The following is a 16,888-nucleotide window of genomic DNA, read 5'->3' on the forward strand; positions in this document are numbered from 1 at the left end:
CGGCCCCTGGGCCCTGAGTTATCCCTGTCGAACCTGTCAGTCACCGAGGGTGTCAGACTGAGGGCCCAGGGCTTGTGTTTACCGACCATAATTTTACTAAAAATGGCCCCACAGCACCAGGGGAGTGATGCTGGCAGTTTGGACATGCCACAGGGAAGCCACGCAGGGTTCCTTTAAGTGAAAGGTGAGAGTTAGTGAGAAAAGGGGAGAAAACCATATGCTGAGGTCGCCAAGATGGATGGTGAGAATGACCTTCAATCCATAAGGTAGTGAAGAAGGCAAAAGAAATCCACATTGTTTTGCTATTATGTCTCAAACCCTAAAATTTACACCCAGTATGTGAAGGCATTAGATTTATACAATAAGATATTTTAAGAGAAAGAGATACCATAGTCATATACCGTTGTCGTTATTATAACTGTAATATAATTACACTGTTATAGTTGTTCTGTTTTACCATTAGTTATTGTTGTTCAACTCTTACTGTGCCCAAATTGCAAACTACACTTTATCTTAGGTATGTCTGTATAGGAAAAATACCATTGACTGGGTTTGGTGCTGTTAACGGTTTTCAGACTTAAATTGAAGCAAGTAGGGAAAACCACTAGACCATTCAGGTATGACCTAAATCAAATTCCTTATGATTATACAGTGGAAGTGACAAATAGATTTAAGGAACTAGATCTGATAGATAGAGTGCCTGATGAACTATGGACGGAGGTTTGTGACATTGTACAGGAAACAGGGATCAAGACCATCCCCACGGAAAAGAAATGCAAAAGCAAAATGGCTGTCTGGGGAGGCCTTACAAATAGCTGTGAAAAGAAGAGGAGCAAAAAGCAAAGGAGAAAAGGAAAGATATAAGTATCTGAATGCAGAGTTCCAAAGAATAGCAAGGAGAGATAAGAAAGCCTTCCTCAGCGATCAATGCAAAGAAATAAAGGAAAACAACAGAATGGGAAAGACTAGAGATCTCTTCAAGAAAGACTAGAGATCTCTTCAAGAAAATTAGAGATACAAGGGAACATTTCATGCAAAGATGGGCTCGATAAAGGACAGAAATGGTATGGACCTAACAGAAGCAGAAGATGTTAAGAAGAGGTGGCAAGAATACACAGAAGAACTGTACAAAAAAGATCTTCACGACCAAGATAATCATGATGGTGTGATCACTCAGCTAGAGCCAGACATCCGGGAATGTGAAGTCAAGTGGGCCTTAGAAAGCATCACTACAAACAAAGCTAGTGGAGGTCATGGAATTCCAGTTGAGCTATTTCAAATCCTGAAAGATGATGCCATGAAAGTGCTGCAATCAATATGCCAGCAAATTTGGAAAACTCAGCAGTGGCCACAGGACTGGAAAAGGTCAGTTTTCATTCCAATCCCAAAGAAAGGCAATGCCAAAGAATGCTCAAACTACTGCACAATTGCACTCATCCCACATGCTAGTAAAGTAATGCTCAAAATTCTCCAAGCCAGGCTTCAGGAATACGTGAACTGTGAACTTCCAGATGTTCAAGCTGGTTTTAGAAAAGGCAGAGGAACCAGAGATCAAATTGCCAACATCCGCTGGATCATGGAAAAAGCAAGAGAGTCCTAGAAAAACATCTATTTCTGCTTTATTGACTATGCCAAAGCCTTTAACTGTGTGGATCACAATAAACTGGAAAATTCTGAAAGAGGTGGGAATACCAGACCATCTGACCTGCCTCTTGAGAAACCTATATGCAGGTCAACAGGAAGCAACAGTTAAAACTGGACATGGAACAACAGACTGGTTCCAAATAGGAAAAGGAGTACGTCAAGGCTGTATATTGTCACCCTGCTTATTTCACTTCTATGCAGAGTACATCATGAGAAACGCTGGGCTGGAAGAAACACAAGCTGGAATCAAGATTGCCAGGAGAAATATCAATAACCTCAGATATGCAAGTGACACCACCCTTATGGCAGAAAGTGAAGAGGAACTCAAAAGCCTCTTGATGAAAGTGAAAGAGGAGAGTGAAAAAGTTGGCTTAAAGCTCAACATTCAGAAAACTAAGATCATGGCATCTGGTCCCATCACTTCATGGGAAATAGATGGGGAAACAGTGGAAACAGTGTCAGACTTTATTTTTTGGGGCTCCAGAATCACTGCAGATGGTGATTGCAGCCATGAAATTAAAAGATGCTTACTCCTTGGAAGGAAAGTTATGACCAACCTAGATAGCATATTCAAAAGCAAAGACATTACTTTGCCAACAAAGGTCCATCTAGTCAAGGCTATGGTTTTTCCATTGGAGAGGTATGGATGTGAGAGTTGCACTGTGAAGAAAGCTGAGCACCGAAGAATTGATGCTTTTGAACTGTGGTGTTGGAGAAGACTCTTGAGAGTCCCTTGGACTGCAAGGAGATCCAACCAGTCCATTCTAAAGATCAGTCCTGGGTGTTCTTTGGAAGGAATGATGCTAAAGCTGAAACTCCAGTACTTTGGCCACCTCATGTGAAGAGTTGACTCATTGGAAAAGACTGTGATGCTGGGAGGGATTGGGGGCAGGAGGAGAAGGGGATGACAGAGGATGAGATGGCTGGATGGCATCACTGACTAGATGGACATGATTTTGGGTGAACTCCGGGAGTTGGTGATGGACAGGGAGGCCTGGCGTGCTGCAATTCATGGGGTTGCAAAGAGTCGGACACGACTGAGCAACTGAGCTGATGGTTTTGGAGTTTTGGAACGTATCCCCCACTGATAACAGGGCGGTCCACTGTACGCTTGTTAATACACTCAGTTTATCTGAAAATTACAGCCAGACTGTTGCAAATGCAGGATGGCATCAGGGACGTGATGTCCTAGTGTGCACTCTGACGTCACACAATTCTGTGCTGCTTGGTTACTTTCCTGTTGTTGTTCAGCCACTCAGCCGTGTCCAATTCTTTGCAACCCCATGGACTGCAGGACCCCAGGCTCCCCTGTCCTTCACTGTCTCCCAAAGCTTGCTCAAATTCACGACCGTGGAGTCAGTGATGCCATCTAACCATCTCATCCTCTTTCGCCTCCTTCTCCTTTTGCCTTTAATCTTTCCCAGGTTTACTTTTCTATAAGCGTATATTATTTTACTTTAAGATATTCTAAATAGATAATTTAAATAACTCGTGTTAAATATGTCTCATAAAGGAATGATCAAGAATGTACTTCTAACCATCACAGTTATTCTAAATGTCACCTAAAATCTCTTGTCACAAAGTACATGAGCATTAAAATGTAAGTACAACCTGCCTTTTGGCTTGAAAACCCAATGAGGTGACCCTTAATTTAAACACAGCAATGAAGCAAATGATCTTGGGAGGGTATGATCCAAACTAGAGACCCCCGCATTCAAGAGTGAAGCCACAGTCAAGTTCCAACTGGTCAGAGTTAGAAAGCGTCTCCTCATTAAGGAGTGAAGGCACTGATAATCCACACCGTGTAATCTGGGCTTCCAGGTGACACAGTGGTAACGATTCCTCCTGCCAGTGCATGAGATACAAGACACACAGGTCCAATCCCTGGGTTGGAAAGATCCCCTAGAGGAGGAAGTGGCAGCCCACTCCGGTGTTCTTGCCTGGAGAATCCCATGGACAGAGGAGCCTGGTGGGCTACACTCCATGGTGGTGCAAAAGAGTCAGACATGACTGAGCACACACACTGCTCCCGCTACCGTGCAATCTGCTGGAAAGAGCTGAAGCTTAAGACCATGGCTGTCTTTACACACAGACACACACACATTGATTCCATAGTTTCTAAGCCATTTAAAAGTATGGTTACAATGCTCAAAGGGACAAAAATGAAACCAATAATAAATCTGACACAAAACACATGCTGACTTGAAGAAAACTTTTTCAGTATTTCTTTTTTAAACTGATTATCTGAAAAAATAGCCTAAGTAAAAATGGTATGAAACATTCTCTATTTCAAAGTAAGACTCTGTATGTTACTGTCTGAATGAAGAATATTGCCCTTGGAAGCGGGTATAGATACTTTGTTATTTGTTAATAGGTTATAGACCTACATGTCTGTTATTTTTTTTTTTTCACTCAGGTGCCAGTTCAACAGATTCTGACAGTGAAAGTTTAGCTTTCAGATCGAAACCTGGAGCCATGCCACAGTAAGTGTGTACGATTCCGTCAGTGAAGTAGAAAATGTCAGCAGACTTGTGCTCAGTGACGCCACTTGTGTGGCAGAGGTCAGCTGATGTTGGTCAGAGATCAGATGCTTGAACCTGGAGCATAGTCTTTGACTTTTGAACTTTGAAACCTGCATTTCATCATCCGTGTCCCAAAGTCTAACCATCCACAACGTTAGTCCCAAGGACAACTGACTGCTTATAAATGTGTAGAAGGAGCAGTCACATTGAGAGAAAATTACTTAAATCATTACTAAAATGTAAATGACAAACAACTTATCACATAAATTAGAAAATATCTAATTAGGCTAGAAATGGATTTCCATTTGGATAAAGTGTATCTCCAGTTAGATCATGTCATGAAAATCTCAAAATTTAATTCTCCCTACAAAGACATAGGGACTATTAGTAATATGTTAGGATCTTAATTATTTTGCAAAGATAAAATCTACCAAGATTTTGTAGAAAACTCCATGAATTTGAGACTGTACTAATATGTTTGATTTACTAGTATATACATAACAATCACAGCCGTTCAGTATCAAATTACCACTGACCATTCATGTTAAAGGGGGCTTCCCTGGTGGCTGAGTGGTAAAGTATCTACCTGCCAATGCAGGAGACATGGATTTGATCCCTGGGTTGCGAAGATCCCCTGTAGGAGGGCATGGCAACCCACTCCAGTATTCTTGCCTGGAGAATCCTATGGACAGAGGAGCCTGGTGGGCTACAGTCCATGGGGTGGCAAAGAGACATGACTGAGTGCTAACTGAGCATTTGTGTTAAAGGGCTCTTAATAAGATCACACACTCTGCTACTTGTGCATTCAGACAAGGATCTCAAGTTTAGTGAAGTTACATGACTCACTTGAGATTACATAGCCTGTGACTTAGCAAAATTGGGCCTAGAAACAACTCTTAACTTTTATGCATTAAGAAAAGACCACAGTCCAAGACATTCTCAACTTTACGCAATGGTTAACTGGAACGAAGAGCAGTTGCTGTACTGAAAACCAACCACCAGAACTTTGAATTAAATATAGACGCCCGGTCCTAAACATTTCCTAAACATTATCTGTTTACTCCTATAGACTGGGCTCTTCTAAGTATTATCTTTTCTCTTAGATTTTCCAGTTCAATACTTTCTGTTTTCTAATAAGAGCTGAGATACATAGTTCATGCGCTACTTTCATCTGTGTGTTTATTTTGCTGATGACTGTGGGGACCGTCTGAATATACACTGAGCACCACTGTTCTAACTATGGGTTGTGGGTCCCCATTTCTGAAGCAGTTACAGTTGAAGCAGATTGAGCAAACATAAAGAAACTGGCCTGTTCTGTGGAAATGTTTCAAAGAATAATTCCTGCTTAGGAAATTCTGACCCAAGACTTCACTCCTTACTTTCCAGAGCTCAGAAGAAAACCACTTCCGTGTCCTTGACCATTGGATCATCATCTCCCAAGTCAGGAGTGACCACAGCTGTGATCCAGCCTCTGTCAGTCCCTGTTCAGCAGGTGAGCCTTATCCACAGCCCGAGGGGAATCAGACTCTTCAGTGTAAAGACCCCAACTAGTCCTCCCTTGCAGAGAAGGCAATGGCACCCCACACCAGTACTCTTGCCTGGAAAATCCCATGGACGGAGGAGCCTGGTGGGCCGCAGTCCATGGAGTCGCTAAAAGTCGGACACAACTGAGCGACTTCACTTTCGCTTTTCACTTTCATGCATTGGAGAAGGAAATGGCAACCCACTCCAGTGTTCTTGCCTGGAGAATCCCAGGGATGGGGGAGCCTCATGGGCTGCCGTCTATGGGGTCGCACAAAGTCGGACACAACTGAAGCAACTTAGCAGCAGCAGCAGCAGTCCTCCCTTGAAGTATCTCCTCAATGGACACACAGCTGGGTGGAAAGACAATGATAAGTTAAGTTCTTCCTTTTAATGCACTAAAAATAATTTTTAATCTGAGACACACCACTGATTAATCAACATCTGTGTTTCCTTTGGGAATTTCTTTTTCAGCTTATACTCTGATAAAGTGGTATCTGTCTTGGCTATTACCGCTTGATTCTCCCTCACATATGTGCCATCTTCCATGTAGCCAAATTCGTTAGCTCATTTAAAACAAAGCAGAAAATGAGAAAAGTCTGTCTTATCTACAGAGTCCACCTGATAGAGCTCAGAAGTCCACCTGTCCTCTGAGAGCTTAACAGATAATACAGGAATATTCAGATTCCTTCACTTCACTGTGCATTTTCATCCTGCTTTCATTTCATCGTAAGACTGCTTTATCCAAGAAGAACAACAGTACCCATGACTGGGTCATTGTAGTGAATTCACTTTGCAAACACAGAAGACCTGAAGCTTTTTTTATGTAAAAAATTAGAATCTAGATGTCTCTAAATCAAATATGATACTTAGCCTTGGTGCTATGATGGGCATCTGTAAACCCAAGACTCTTGCAACGTGAGCTCATTCTTGAGTCATAAGTGTGTCTAACGAACATCAGTGTACCCTCCAGCCACGGAGCACCAGCGCCCGTGGGTGCTTTACAAATTACAGGGCTCCCCTGGTGGCTCAGTGGTAAAGAATCCGCCTGCAGTGCAGGGAAACCCAGGTTTGATCCCTGGGTTAGGAAGATCCCCTGGAGAAGGGAATGGCAGCCCACTCCAGTACTCTTGCCTGGAGAGTTCTGTGGACAGAGGAGCCTGGCAGCTTACAGTCCATGGGGTCGCAAAAGAGTCGGGCATGACTGAGCGACTAGCTCTTACGTACTCTGTGGTATGTTGGGTGTGCGAACCGTAGAGAAAGCACATCTGAGATGAGACACGAGGAAAGAGTCAAGCAGTAGAAGTCACTCAAGGTGGCACGTGTAGTAGAAACTCCCTGTCAACCCCCAAAGCAGAGTGGGATTTGCAGAAACCATTCTGTGAACCACTGGACTTGTTTAGCGTTTGCCATGTAGGCACTGGCAGGTGAGCAGTGAACGCTTAGCCCTGTCGGTGGCCGTGCTGTCGCCTGAGTGGTCCATCTGTTCGTGATTTGTGTGTTCCGAGTCTGACCCACATGCCTCTGCTCTCCAGGCCCCCAGCCCCACCTTGTTCCTCTGCCGGCCGGATGGACCCACTGCCGCCTGCCTCCCGCCCGTCTTCACCAAGGTCAGGCACCTGCACGTCTCATCCTGAGTTTGCTCTGGGCCTTTGATTCCATTCCCCTGTGGCCTCATAAAACGAGTGATGAACAGGTTCTTATTGAGGTTACCTGTGGGGCTAAACAGATACTCAGTGCACAGCTGCTGTGTGACCATGATCATATAAAGGTCTGAGAAAGCTGGGCCTGATAGAAGTCAGAATAGACTGGGAAAACCAAACAGTGCACGGGAGAAGACAGAATGGTGGATGGGAACCTGGGAAACCAACAAGGTTTGTAGATGGTTTAAGGAACAACTGACAGATTTTCAGCTTGTCTCAGTGGGTGTTTTGCATCGCCAGGTGTGATGACATTGGACAGCTGGTCAGCTAAGCTTAGAAATGGTCCCGTGGGGTGTTTCTCCTCTGTCTCCTCCCCACCTCTGTCTAAGAAAACTGTACATTTTATAATTGGAGTTGAGTTGATTTATAGTGTTGTGTTAGTTTCAGATGTACAGCAAAGTGATTCAGTTATGCATGTACTTTTATTCAGATTCTTTTTCCTTATAGAGTTTTAAAAAATATTGAGTAGAGTTCCCTGTGTAAGACAGTAGCTTCTTGTTGGTTCTCTATTTTATACAGACAGTAGTCTGTACATGTCAGTCCCAATCTCCTAATTTATCCACCCCCCCTTCCCCTTTGGTAACAGGAAAGTTTGTTTTCTAAGTGTGTGGGTCTATTTTGTATGTAAGTTCACTTGTATCATTTTTTGGACTGAAAGATATTTAAAAGGCACAGTTGAAGAGGTGCCCCATGTCTGTGCACCAGCATACTATCAGAAGTCGTGCCCCCAGGCCAGTCTCTAAGTTCAGTGTAATATAGCTCAAATTCCAACAGATCCTCGTTTTTATCTACGTTTGTTGTTGAACTTGGCAGTCTGATTCTAAATCTTTTGTGGTTTAGAAAGTGGTAAGAGTAGCCAGGGTCCTCCTGCAGGGGCAGGCTGAGATGGTATTAGGATCTGAGATGTCAGGACTCCCTAGAGCAGAACGCCAGGATGGCAGGGCTGGCTCAAGCTTGGACAGACAGATAAGGCCCCGAGAGTGCCCACAAGATGCCCCAGCAACACGAGACTCCCAGGGCAGGGTAGGTTCTTCAGAAATGGGCCCCAGCCTCAGCCACCTCACAGGATCAACCCCAAGTAACGGAAGACGAACGTGACAGTGGTTTCTGTGGTCCGTTATCTGAGATCTGTGAATCCTCCACAAGACAGCCGAGAAGAGTCTCTGTCTTCCCCCAGGGAGTGATGCTTCCTCCTAAGCCAGCCTGCAGCCAGCTTGGTTAAAGACCTCTTCCTGCAGAGTGTTCAGAGAGGACACAGTCAATGAATGAGGGTTGTCGACAGCACCAGTGAGGGTCCACCTCCCCCTACCCAGGATGAAATACCCGAAGAAGGAAAAAGTCCCATCCCACCTGTGAACAGGGGTGTTGGGATAACAGCGCAGGGACATCCGTCCGTCCGTGCTCAGAGCAGGAGTCCTTCACAGAGCGGCCGGCACGAACATTGCGAACATTGCGTGGCGCTCAGGAGCTGTTCACACGCAGCCGCATCCATGAAATCTGTGTGACCTGCTGAGTTGTCGGCACGCTGTTGGTTTTGGAGCCAGGGCCCCGCGCACCTCCGGGCTGAGGTGTCACATCCGTCCTGGGGCACCTGGCACCTGAGATGTCCCTTTCCTCCCGCTGGGCTGCAGAACTCCTCCAGGCCAGCCCCAGCCCATCCTTGTCCCAGCAGCATAGCCCAGCTCCTGGGGCAGAGACCCCAGCACAGTGTCCCCTTCACCCCAAAGGAAGCCAGGAGGCATGCTCGGAGCCTAATAGAGAAGGAAACCAGGAGTCCACGTTTTTCTAAAGCTTGAGTTTTTAACTCGCAAACAGCAGAGTGGCTGTCCCTGCCTGCGGTGCGGGCCTCTCCCTCCTCACGGATGCCTGCAGCACCCTTCTCCTGGGGGCCATGCCCCTCCCTGGCCTGATCCATCCTTCGGGGGCCTGGGCTCTGCCAGTCTTTGGGCACCTCCATCCGTGTCCCCGCATGCCGCTGGTGGGCGTCCCTGGGGCTGAAGCCGGGGCCACTGACCTGTTGGGGACAGCAGCTCGTGGGCCCCAGGGACACGCTCAGGGCCAGGAGCGCGGCCACCCCGGTGGCATTTCTCCCTGGAGCCGTGGACCTTGCAGGGAGACTTGGTACCAGGTGGACCCAACAGCACACGATGCCCTCCTGTGGACCTCAAACCCCCAGGGCCCCAGACCAGCCTTCCAACATCAGCCGTGCTGATGTGGCTTTGGTCAGGAGAAGCAGCTCACTCAGGAGGAGCCATGTGGCAGACCTTGGAAAACTACAGAGACCTGTGTGTGTGACGTGCCTCGTTTCTACCCAGGTCCTACCTTTGTGATTTTCCAGTGTGAACAGTATGCACAATCCTAAGAGGAAACTAGAGGCCCCTAGGTGTCTGGAAGCTCACACGTGAAGAGTATTTGTGAAGTGTCTGTAATGTGCTGTGAATGCTCCCTGGACACCGGGACGTCGATGACTCCATCCTCACCAGCTGGACCCCGAGGGCAGCGTCTTGCCTGCTGACCTGCAAAATACTGCTCTCTGGACTAATCAGAAAGTGGAAGTCAATTTAAAACCAGAAACTTTTCTACATTTAAAACTAAGAATGAAGTGAGAATGGACTCAGAAGTAGGTAATAATATTCACCTTTTCGTTTACCAAAAAAGGCCTTTAGCACCAAAATTCTCACCAAGTACATTAGACTTTCCTGCTTCTGCCCACATTGTGGACTTCCAGGGTTTCCACGGGGCCAGAGCACACGCACTGAAGGCCAGTTGCTACAGGATCTGTTTTTCCCCAGCATACCATTGGCCATCTCTTGAGGAAAATGTAAAATAAAAAGCAAAAATGGAAACAGAAAAAAAAAAAAAGCATACTTCCTAATGTGAATTTGTTTCCTTTGGTTCTATGCATAATCCTTTATTGTATCTGACTTCCTTCAAGAGCTGTTCATGTCCTTCATCAGATGCGATACCCTGTACGCACACATGTAGGTAGTAGAAAGTTTCAGTGGGCCCATGTCCAGGGGAAGAAGGCAAGGGAGGCGCCTGGAAGGGCCAGTTATTCCTTTGGTTTTCAGTAGCCAGTTTACAAGCTTCAGCTCTTTGCATCTGTGAAGCCACACTCGTTTCTGGTTTCTGGTCTGTTGGGCTGTAAAAGTTTATTGGTCTGGAGCTGGAGTGGGTGGAGCATCAGGGGACAGTGCTGGTCAGGGGGAGGAGGCAAGGAGGGTCAGGTGGGGGAAGTGCTCCCGTTTTATTTCACTCAGAACCTGCAGGTGAATGGAATCTGGAAAGAGGTACTGGCGCACCTATCTGTGGGGCCGCAGTGGAGACACGGACATTGAGCACAGACTTACGGACCCAGGGAGCAGGTCTGGGAGGAAGGAGAGGGTCAGACGAGTGGAGAGAGTGGTGTAGAGACACATACACTACCATAGGTAAAATAGATCGCCAGTGGGAGATTTGCTGTGTGACTCAGGGAACTCAAACCAGGGCTCTGTGAAAACCTAGCAGGGTGGGATGGGGAGGGAGGTGGGAGGAAGGTTCAAGAGGGAGGGGGTATATCTATACCTATGGTTGACTCATGTTGATATTTGGAAGAAACCAACACAATATTGTAAAGCCATTATCCTTCAATTAAAAATAAATTTAAGTATTAAAAACACAAAAGAACCTGCAGATGAGGAAATGCCAGCCCTCCTTCTGGTGCAGCTGCCCCAGGACACTGGTGGACAGAGGCGGGTCCTGGGGGAAGGTCGGAGCTTGGGGCACAGATGGGAGACCCAGGTTCAGTCCCTGGGTTGGGGAGATCCCCTGGAGAGGAGCATGGCGACCCACTCCGGTATTCTTGTCTGGAGAATCCCATGGACAGAGGAGCCTGGCGAGCGCCTCTGGTGGACACATGGCATCTCCTTCCCCTCCTGTCTGGTCCCCCAGGATTCTACCCCCAGATGGAGCATGGGTGCATTGCATGAGTGCATCCTCATGTAGATAAAGACAGGTCACGCCGACACTGAGAAGTTCCATGGATGATGGAGCCCATGCACTGCAGAGCGGGCCCCAGGACCTCCTGCACTTCATCACTGGGGATACAGTGCTCTCCTGACCTGAGGAGGGGTTCGTGGGCATGGTGCACACCCTGTGCTTGCTCCTCTGAGCTTGGGAAGTGTTCCTCTGTGTCATGAGGCCGTGCTGTGTGGCTGTGTGAGCCCAGACCTGACGGGTGTGTCCCGGTGTTTCAGGAGCTGCAGAACATCTGTGCGTCCGAGGGCCAGGTGGTCGTGCTGGAGTGCCGTGTGCGTGGCACACCCCCGCTGCAGGTCTGCTGGTTCCGACAAGGCAGCGAGATCCAGGACTCACCGGACTTCCGGATCTTACAGAAAAGTAAGGAGAGGGGCCCCCTCACAACACTGCCCACAACACCACCCCCGGGTCTGACCAGGCCCTTGTCTCCAGTCCAGGAGAACCAGGAAGGGTTTAGTCACTGACATGCATGGATTTCTTTGTTTCCTTTTTTTGGGGGGATTTTATTACTTTTAAATTATTTTTTTATTCCTCCCTCTTGAACCTTCCACCCCAGACCACCCCTCTAGATATTTTTTAATTTTTATTTTTATTAAAATGTAGTTGATTAACAATACTGAATTAGTTTCAAGTGTACAGTGAAGTGATTTAGCTATACATATACATACATCCGAGCTTCCTTGGTGGCTCAGATTTCAAAGAATCTGCCTGCCATGCAGCAGACCCCAGTTTGATTCCTGGGTTGGGAAGATCCCCTGCAGAAGGGGTAGGCTACCCACTCCAGTATTCTTGCCTGGATAATCCCAAGGGCAGAGGAGCCTGGCGGGCTACAGTCCATGGGGTTGTCCAAAGAGCCGGACACGACTGAGTGACTGAGCACAGCATACATACATCCATCCTCTTTTGGACTCTTGCTCCATATAGGTCACTACAAAGTACGGGGTAGAGGACCCTGTGCTGTACAGGAGGCCTGGTTGTGTATCTGTTTATGGACAGTGGTGTGAGGTACATAGATTTGTGATCCCAGAGTGAGGGGACTTGGGCTCCAGCACGTTAAAGCCATCCTGCTGGCTGTGGGCCCTCACACGCCCTGACTGAGGTTTTGTTTTCTTCTTCCTCAAAATCGCAAATCCACATTTGAATTCAAAGTTGGGCCAGTCATCTTAGGAGGCTCTGAGCCTTCTGTGAACCACAGTTGAAAACCTTGCTAGTGAGAGCTGTTAAGGGAATTTTAGTTTATTTATGGGAATATAAATTGATCTACCATCCCTCTTTCTTGTACGACGGGGCTTGTCTGCAGTGTTTCTGCAGACATGTCCTAGACAAGGTCACAGGAAAGGATGGGCAGGTTTAGTATGAACGGAAACTGACTCTAATGCTCTGTTTTGATTTCTTTTTTTCTCATGTGTTGAACAGAACCTCGATCCACAGCTGAACCTGGTAAGAAGCTTTTTCTTTTTTTCTGTCTGCTAATGTATCTTCAGTTTCAATAGTTCTTTGTTTCCGTTTTAAACCACATGCAGAACAATGTTTTTGCAGTTCCCTGGAAATGTGAAACCCCCTTACAGACAATATCTTCTTTATTGTGGGGTCTGCACACTGCATTTTACATCCAGTTGTTTTATTAGTGAAACATTAAGTTCCTTTCAGACAAGAAGATTGCGCTCAGTGACTTAAGTCTTTTAAAACCATGGTCTTTTATACTCAGAAAACAAACTAAGCTAGAGATGAAAAAGCATGCTGCTAAGACGCGGCACATTTCTCCTCAACAGAAGACACCACCAGCCAGACCGCAGCCTGGAGATGTGTCTCCTGAGAGAGCAGCCTGAAGGTGTTGGCAGAGTGACCCCAGGGTCTCTCTATGCTCCCTAAGGTGTCCGCAGAGTGACCCCAGGGTCTCTGGGTGCTCCCTGAGGGTCCACAGAGTGACCCCAGGGTCTCTCTGTGCTCCCTGAGGGTCAGCAGAGTGACCCCAGGTCTCTGTGTGTGTGTGTGTGTCCTGAGGTGTCAGCAGAGTGACCCCAGGGTCTCTCTGTGCTCCCTGAGGGTCAGGAGAGTGACCCCAGGCTCTCTGTGTGTCCTGAGGGTCAGCAGAGTGACCCCAGGGTCTCTGTGTGTGTGTATCCTGAGGGTCAGCAGAGTGACCCCAGGTTTCTGTGTATCCTGAGGTGTCAGCAAAGTGACCCAGGGTCTGTGTGCTCCCTGGGGTGTCAGCAGAGTGACCCCAGGGTCTCTGTGTGTCCTGAGGGTCAGCAGAGTGACCGCAGGGTCTGTGTGCTCCCTGTGGTGTCAGCAGAGTGACCCCAAGGTCTCTGTGTGTCCTGAGGTGTCAGCAGAGTGACCCCAGGGTCTGTGTGTGTCCTGAGGGTCAGCAGAGTGACCCCAGGGTCTCTGTGTATCCTGAGGGTCAGCAGAGTGACCCCAGGGACTCTCTGTGCACCCTGAGGTGTCAGTAGAGTGACCCCAGGCTCTCCGTGTGTACGCCCTGAGCCGTGAACACTTCCTGTGCTGCAGCAGGGTAACAGTGTCTCAGCCTGTGGTGTCTCACTCACACATCCCTGGCCTCATCAGAGCCGTGTGCTCCAGCATCTGGGTCTCCTGCCCTCTGCCTCACTCTTCTCATTCTCGCCTGTCTTCTCACAGACAAAACTGACATCTAAAGAGAAGCAAGATTTCTGTCACGTGTTTCCTAGCAGGTCCTCCTGGAGGACACTGTCTCAGTGTTTTTCCCAGCAGTGACGTCACAGGCTTCAGTCTTCTTGCTGAAGGGTAGGAATGATATGTCTCTGCTTCACCACGGTTGCGTCTCTCAGGAGCCAGACTCGGCTCTGGCCCTCCTTGGAGAGCTTGGAGGCTCCTGGTCAGAAAGGCTGTGGTTGGTCCCGAAGCTCTCATACCCCAGCAGAGGCCCTGAGGGGCAGAATGTGAGCCAGTTAGGATCCAGCCATGAGGGATGCTCAGAGTACCCTGAGGGGAGACTGGAGTGGATCTGATGCCTTCCACTTTCTTTTAAATCTTTACTGGACAGCAGGTGATTTACAATACTGTTAGTTTCTGCTGTGCAGCAAGGTGAATCAGCTATATGTTCACAGACTACAGGCCATGGGGTCTCAAAAAGTCAGATACGACTGAGCAGCTAAGCACAGCACACACATATATCCACTCTTCTTCAGATTCTTTTCCCGTATGGGTCATGATAGAGTACTGAGTAGAGTTCCCTGCACTATCCAGCAGGTCCTTACGTGTACTGTTTTGTGTGTACTAGTGGGTACATGTCAGTCTCCATCTCCCAGTTTATCCCTTTCCCCCTTTTCCCCTTCGTAACCATAAGATTATTCTCTACACCTGTGACTCTACTTCTATTTTGTAAATCAGTTCATTCATACCATGTATTTGGATTTCATGTATAAGCAGTATCATATGATGTCTTTCTCTGTCTGACTTCCTTCACTCAGTATGACAATCTCTAGGACCATCCTCGTTGCTGCAGACGGCATTATTTCATTCTTTTTGTGGCCAATATTCCACTGAATGTATGTGCCACATCTTTTTTTATCCACTCCTCTGTCAGTGGACATTTAGGTTGTTACCTTGTCTTGGGCTTCCGTTGTAGCTCAGTCAGTAAAGAATCCACCTGCCATGCAGGAGACCCAGGTTCGATTCCTGGGTCAGGAAGATCCCTTGGGGAAGGAGATGGCAACTCACTCCAGTATTCTTGCCTGGAGAATCCCATGGAAAGAGGAGCCTGGCAGATTATAGTCCCACGAGGTTGCCAGAGTTGGATATGACTGAGCAACCAAACTACTAACCAGTACTATATCTTGGCTATTGTGAATAGTCCTGCAGTGAACACTGGGGCGCAGGTATTGTTTTGAATTATGGTTTTCTCTGGATATACATCCAAGACTGGGATTGCAGTAAATTGCCCCAATTTACATTCCAGCCAGCAGTGTAGGAGGCTTCCCTTTCCTCCACATCCTCTCCAGCATTTTTTGTTTGTAGACTTTTTGATGATGGCCATTCTGACCAGTGTGAGGTGATACCTCATTGTGGTTTTTATTTGCATTTCTTTAATAATTAGCGATGTTGAGCATCTTTTCCTATGTTTTTGGACATCTCTTTTTTGGAGAAATGTCTGTTTAGGTCTTCCATTTTTGATTGGGTTGTTTGTTCTGTTGGCATTGTGCTGTATAAGCTGTTTGTATATCTTGGAGAGGAATCCCTTATCACTTGCTGTGTTTGCAGATATTTCCTCCAGTTCTGCGGGTTGTCTTTTCATCTTGTTTCTTGTTTCCTCTGCTGTGCAAATGCTGATCTGACGCCTTCTTGTTCTGCGTTGCTCCCAACCCAGCGCCCACATGTATAGTCCCCACGGCAGGTGCTGTGGTCACTTTCCAAATTACGGAAACACAACTGCATATTTTGTCTGTGACATGGTTTCATATAAAATTGATGCTGTTTAATGATCATGCTGTTCCCTGATAGAGGGAACTTCTGAGGCTCAGTCTCCTGTGTGAACTGGTGTGGAAACCCTATGGGAGTTAGGGCACATCTCTTACATTGCTATTTTAAATAGACTAGATAGATGAATGGATATAAACACAGGAATCAAATTTCTCCTTTACCCACAAGAAAGTTTATATGAACAAATCTATGGAGAAGGTTATCTCTTGATACTTTATTTATTTACAAATAAAACTAAAGTCTTGGGCCAAACATTCTGAAAGTATTTCTGGTGGAATGGATTAAGAGTGCTTTTGAGGTTGCATTTTGGATTCTGTTTGAATTCATGCAACTCTTTCATCGTGTTTGAATTCTGTTTGAATTCATGTAACTTCTTTCATCATGTTTTATCCATTGTCATCACCTACACAGGTGATGTAATTTATTAAATGTCTTTCGTGATCTGTGTTGGAAAATCATAAACTAAGCATCATCTGAAAATTCAAAACACTGGTTAGAAATGGCATAGCTCAGTTTCTGAGTATGTGTGTGTTTGAAAATTGAAAACAGTATGCCAACTAAGAAGGATTTAGTGACGAGGGAGAGAAACTCCACACACTCCCATGCCTCACACAACATACATGCCTGTCTGTTATGTTTGCTGTTTTGCTTCTAGAATTTGGTTGAACTATTCAGTGAAACCAGTGCTGAGCAGCTTCATGGGGTAGTCTGACCTCTAGAATGTCCTTGAACGCTTTTGGGTTAGTGACAAATCATGCCAGGGAGAGCAGGATACGGAAGGCCTTCCTTATAATCGGCACATCCTCGGAACGTATGGAAAAGTCTGCGCTTTCTGTGCTCACTCAAGTTTCCTATTTTTCTTTTCCCTTCGATTTGATCTGGAAGCATTTAGGAATACAGATTCCTTCATTCCAACCACAATAATAGCATTTGCTGAAGACAAGTATCAGTATTTTTTTGGTTGAACAGTATTTCAAGCAAATCTGTCAGCGCAAGGCAAACCACACATATAGTCAT

General features: G+C 46.5%; 1 protein-coding gene across 3 annotated transcripts in view; it reads left to right on the forward strand.

The window, feature by feature from the left end:
• Positions 1–16,888, forward strand: part of PALLD (palladin, cytoskeletal associated protein) — a 365,135-nt gene that overhangs the window by 162,819 nt on the left and 185,428 nt on the right. For all 3 annotated transcript variants that reach the window (XM_027548913.1, XM_027548914.1, XM_027548912.1), the window contains exons 4-8: positions 4,061–4,127; positions 5,553–5,658; positions 7,223–7,297; positions 11,626–11,767; positions 12,824–12,847. In XM_027548913.1, coding sequence (XP_027404714.1) covers positions 4,061–4,127; positions 5,553–5,658; positions 7,223–7,297; positions 11,626–11,767; positions 12,824–12,847 — 414 coding nt within the window. The remainder of the gene's footprint in view (positions 1–4,060; positions 4,128–5,552; positions 5,659–7,222; positions 7,298–11,625; positions 11,768–12,823; positions 12,848–16,888) is intronic.

This window comes from Bos indicus x Bos taurus, chromosome 8 (assembly GCF_003369695.1).
Source record: "Bos indicus x Bos taurus breed Angus x Brahman F1 hybrid chromosome 8, Bos_hybrid_MaternalHap_v2.0, whole genome shotgun sequence".
Lineage (NCBI taxonomy): Eukaryota > Metazoa > Chordata > Mammalia > Artiodactyla > Bovidae > Bos > Bos indicus x Bos taurus.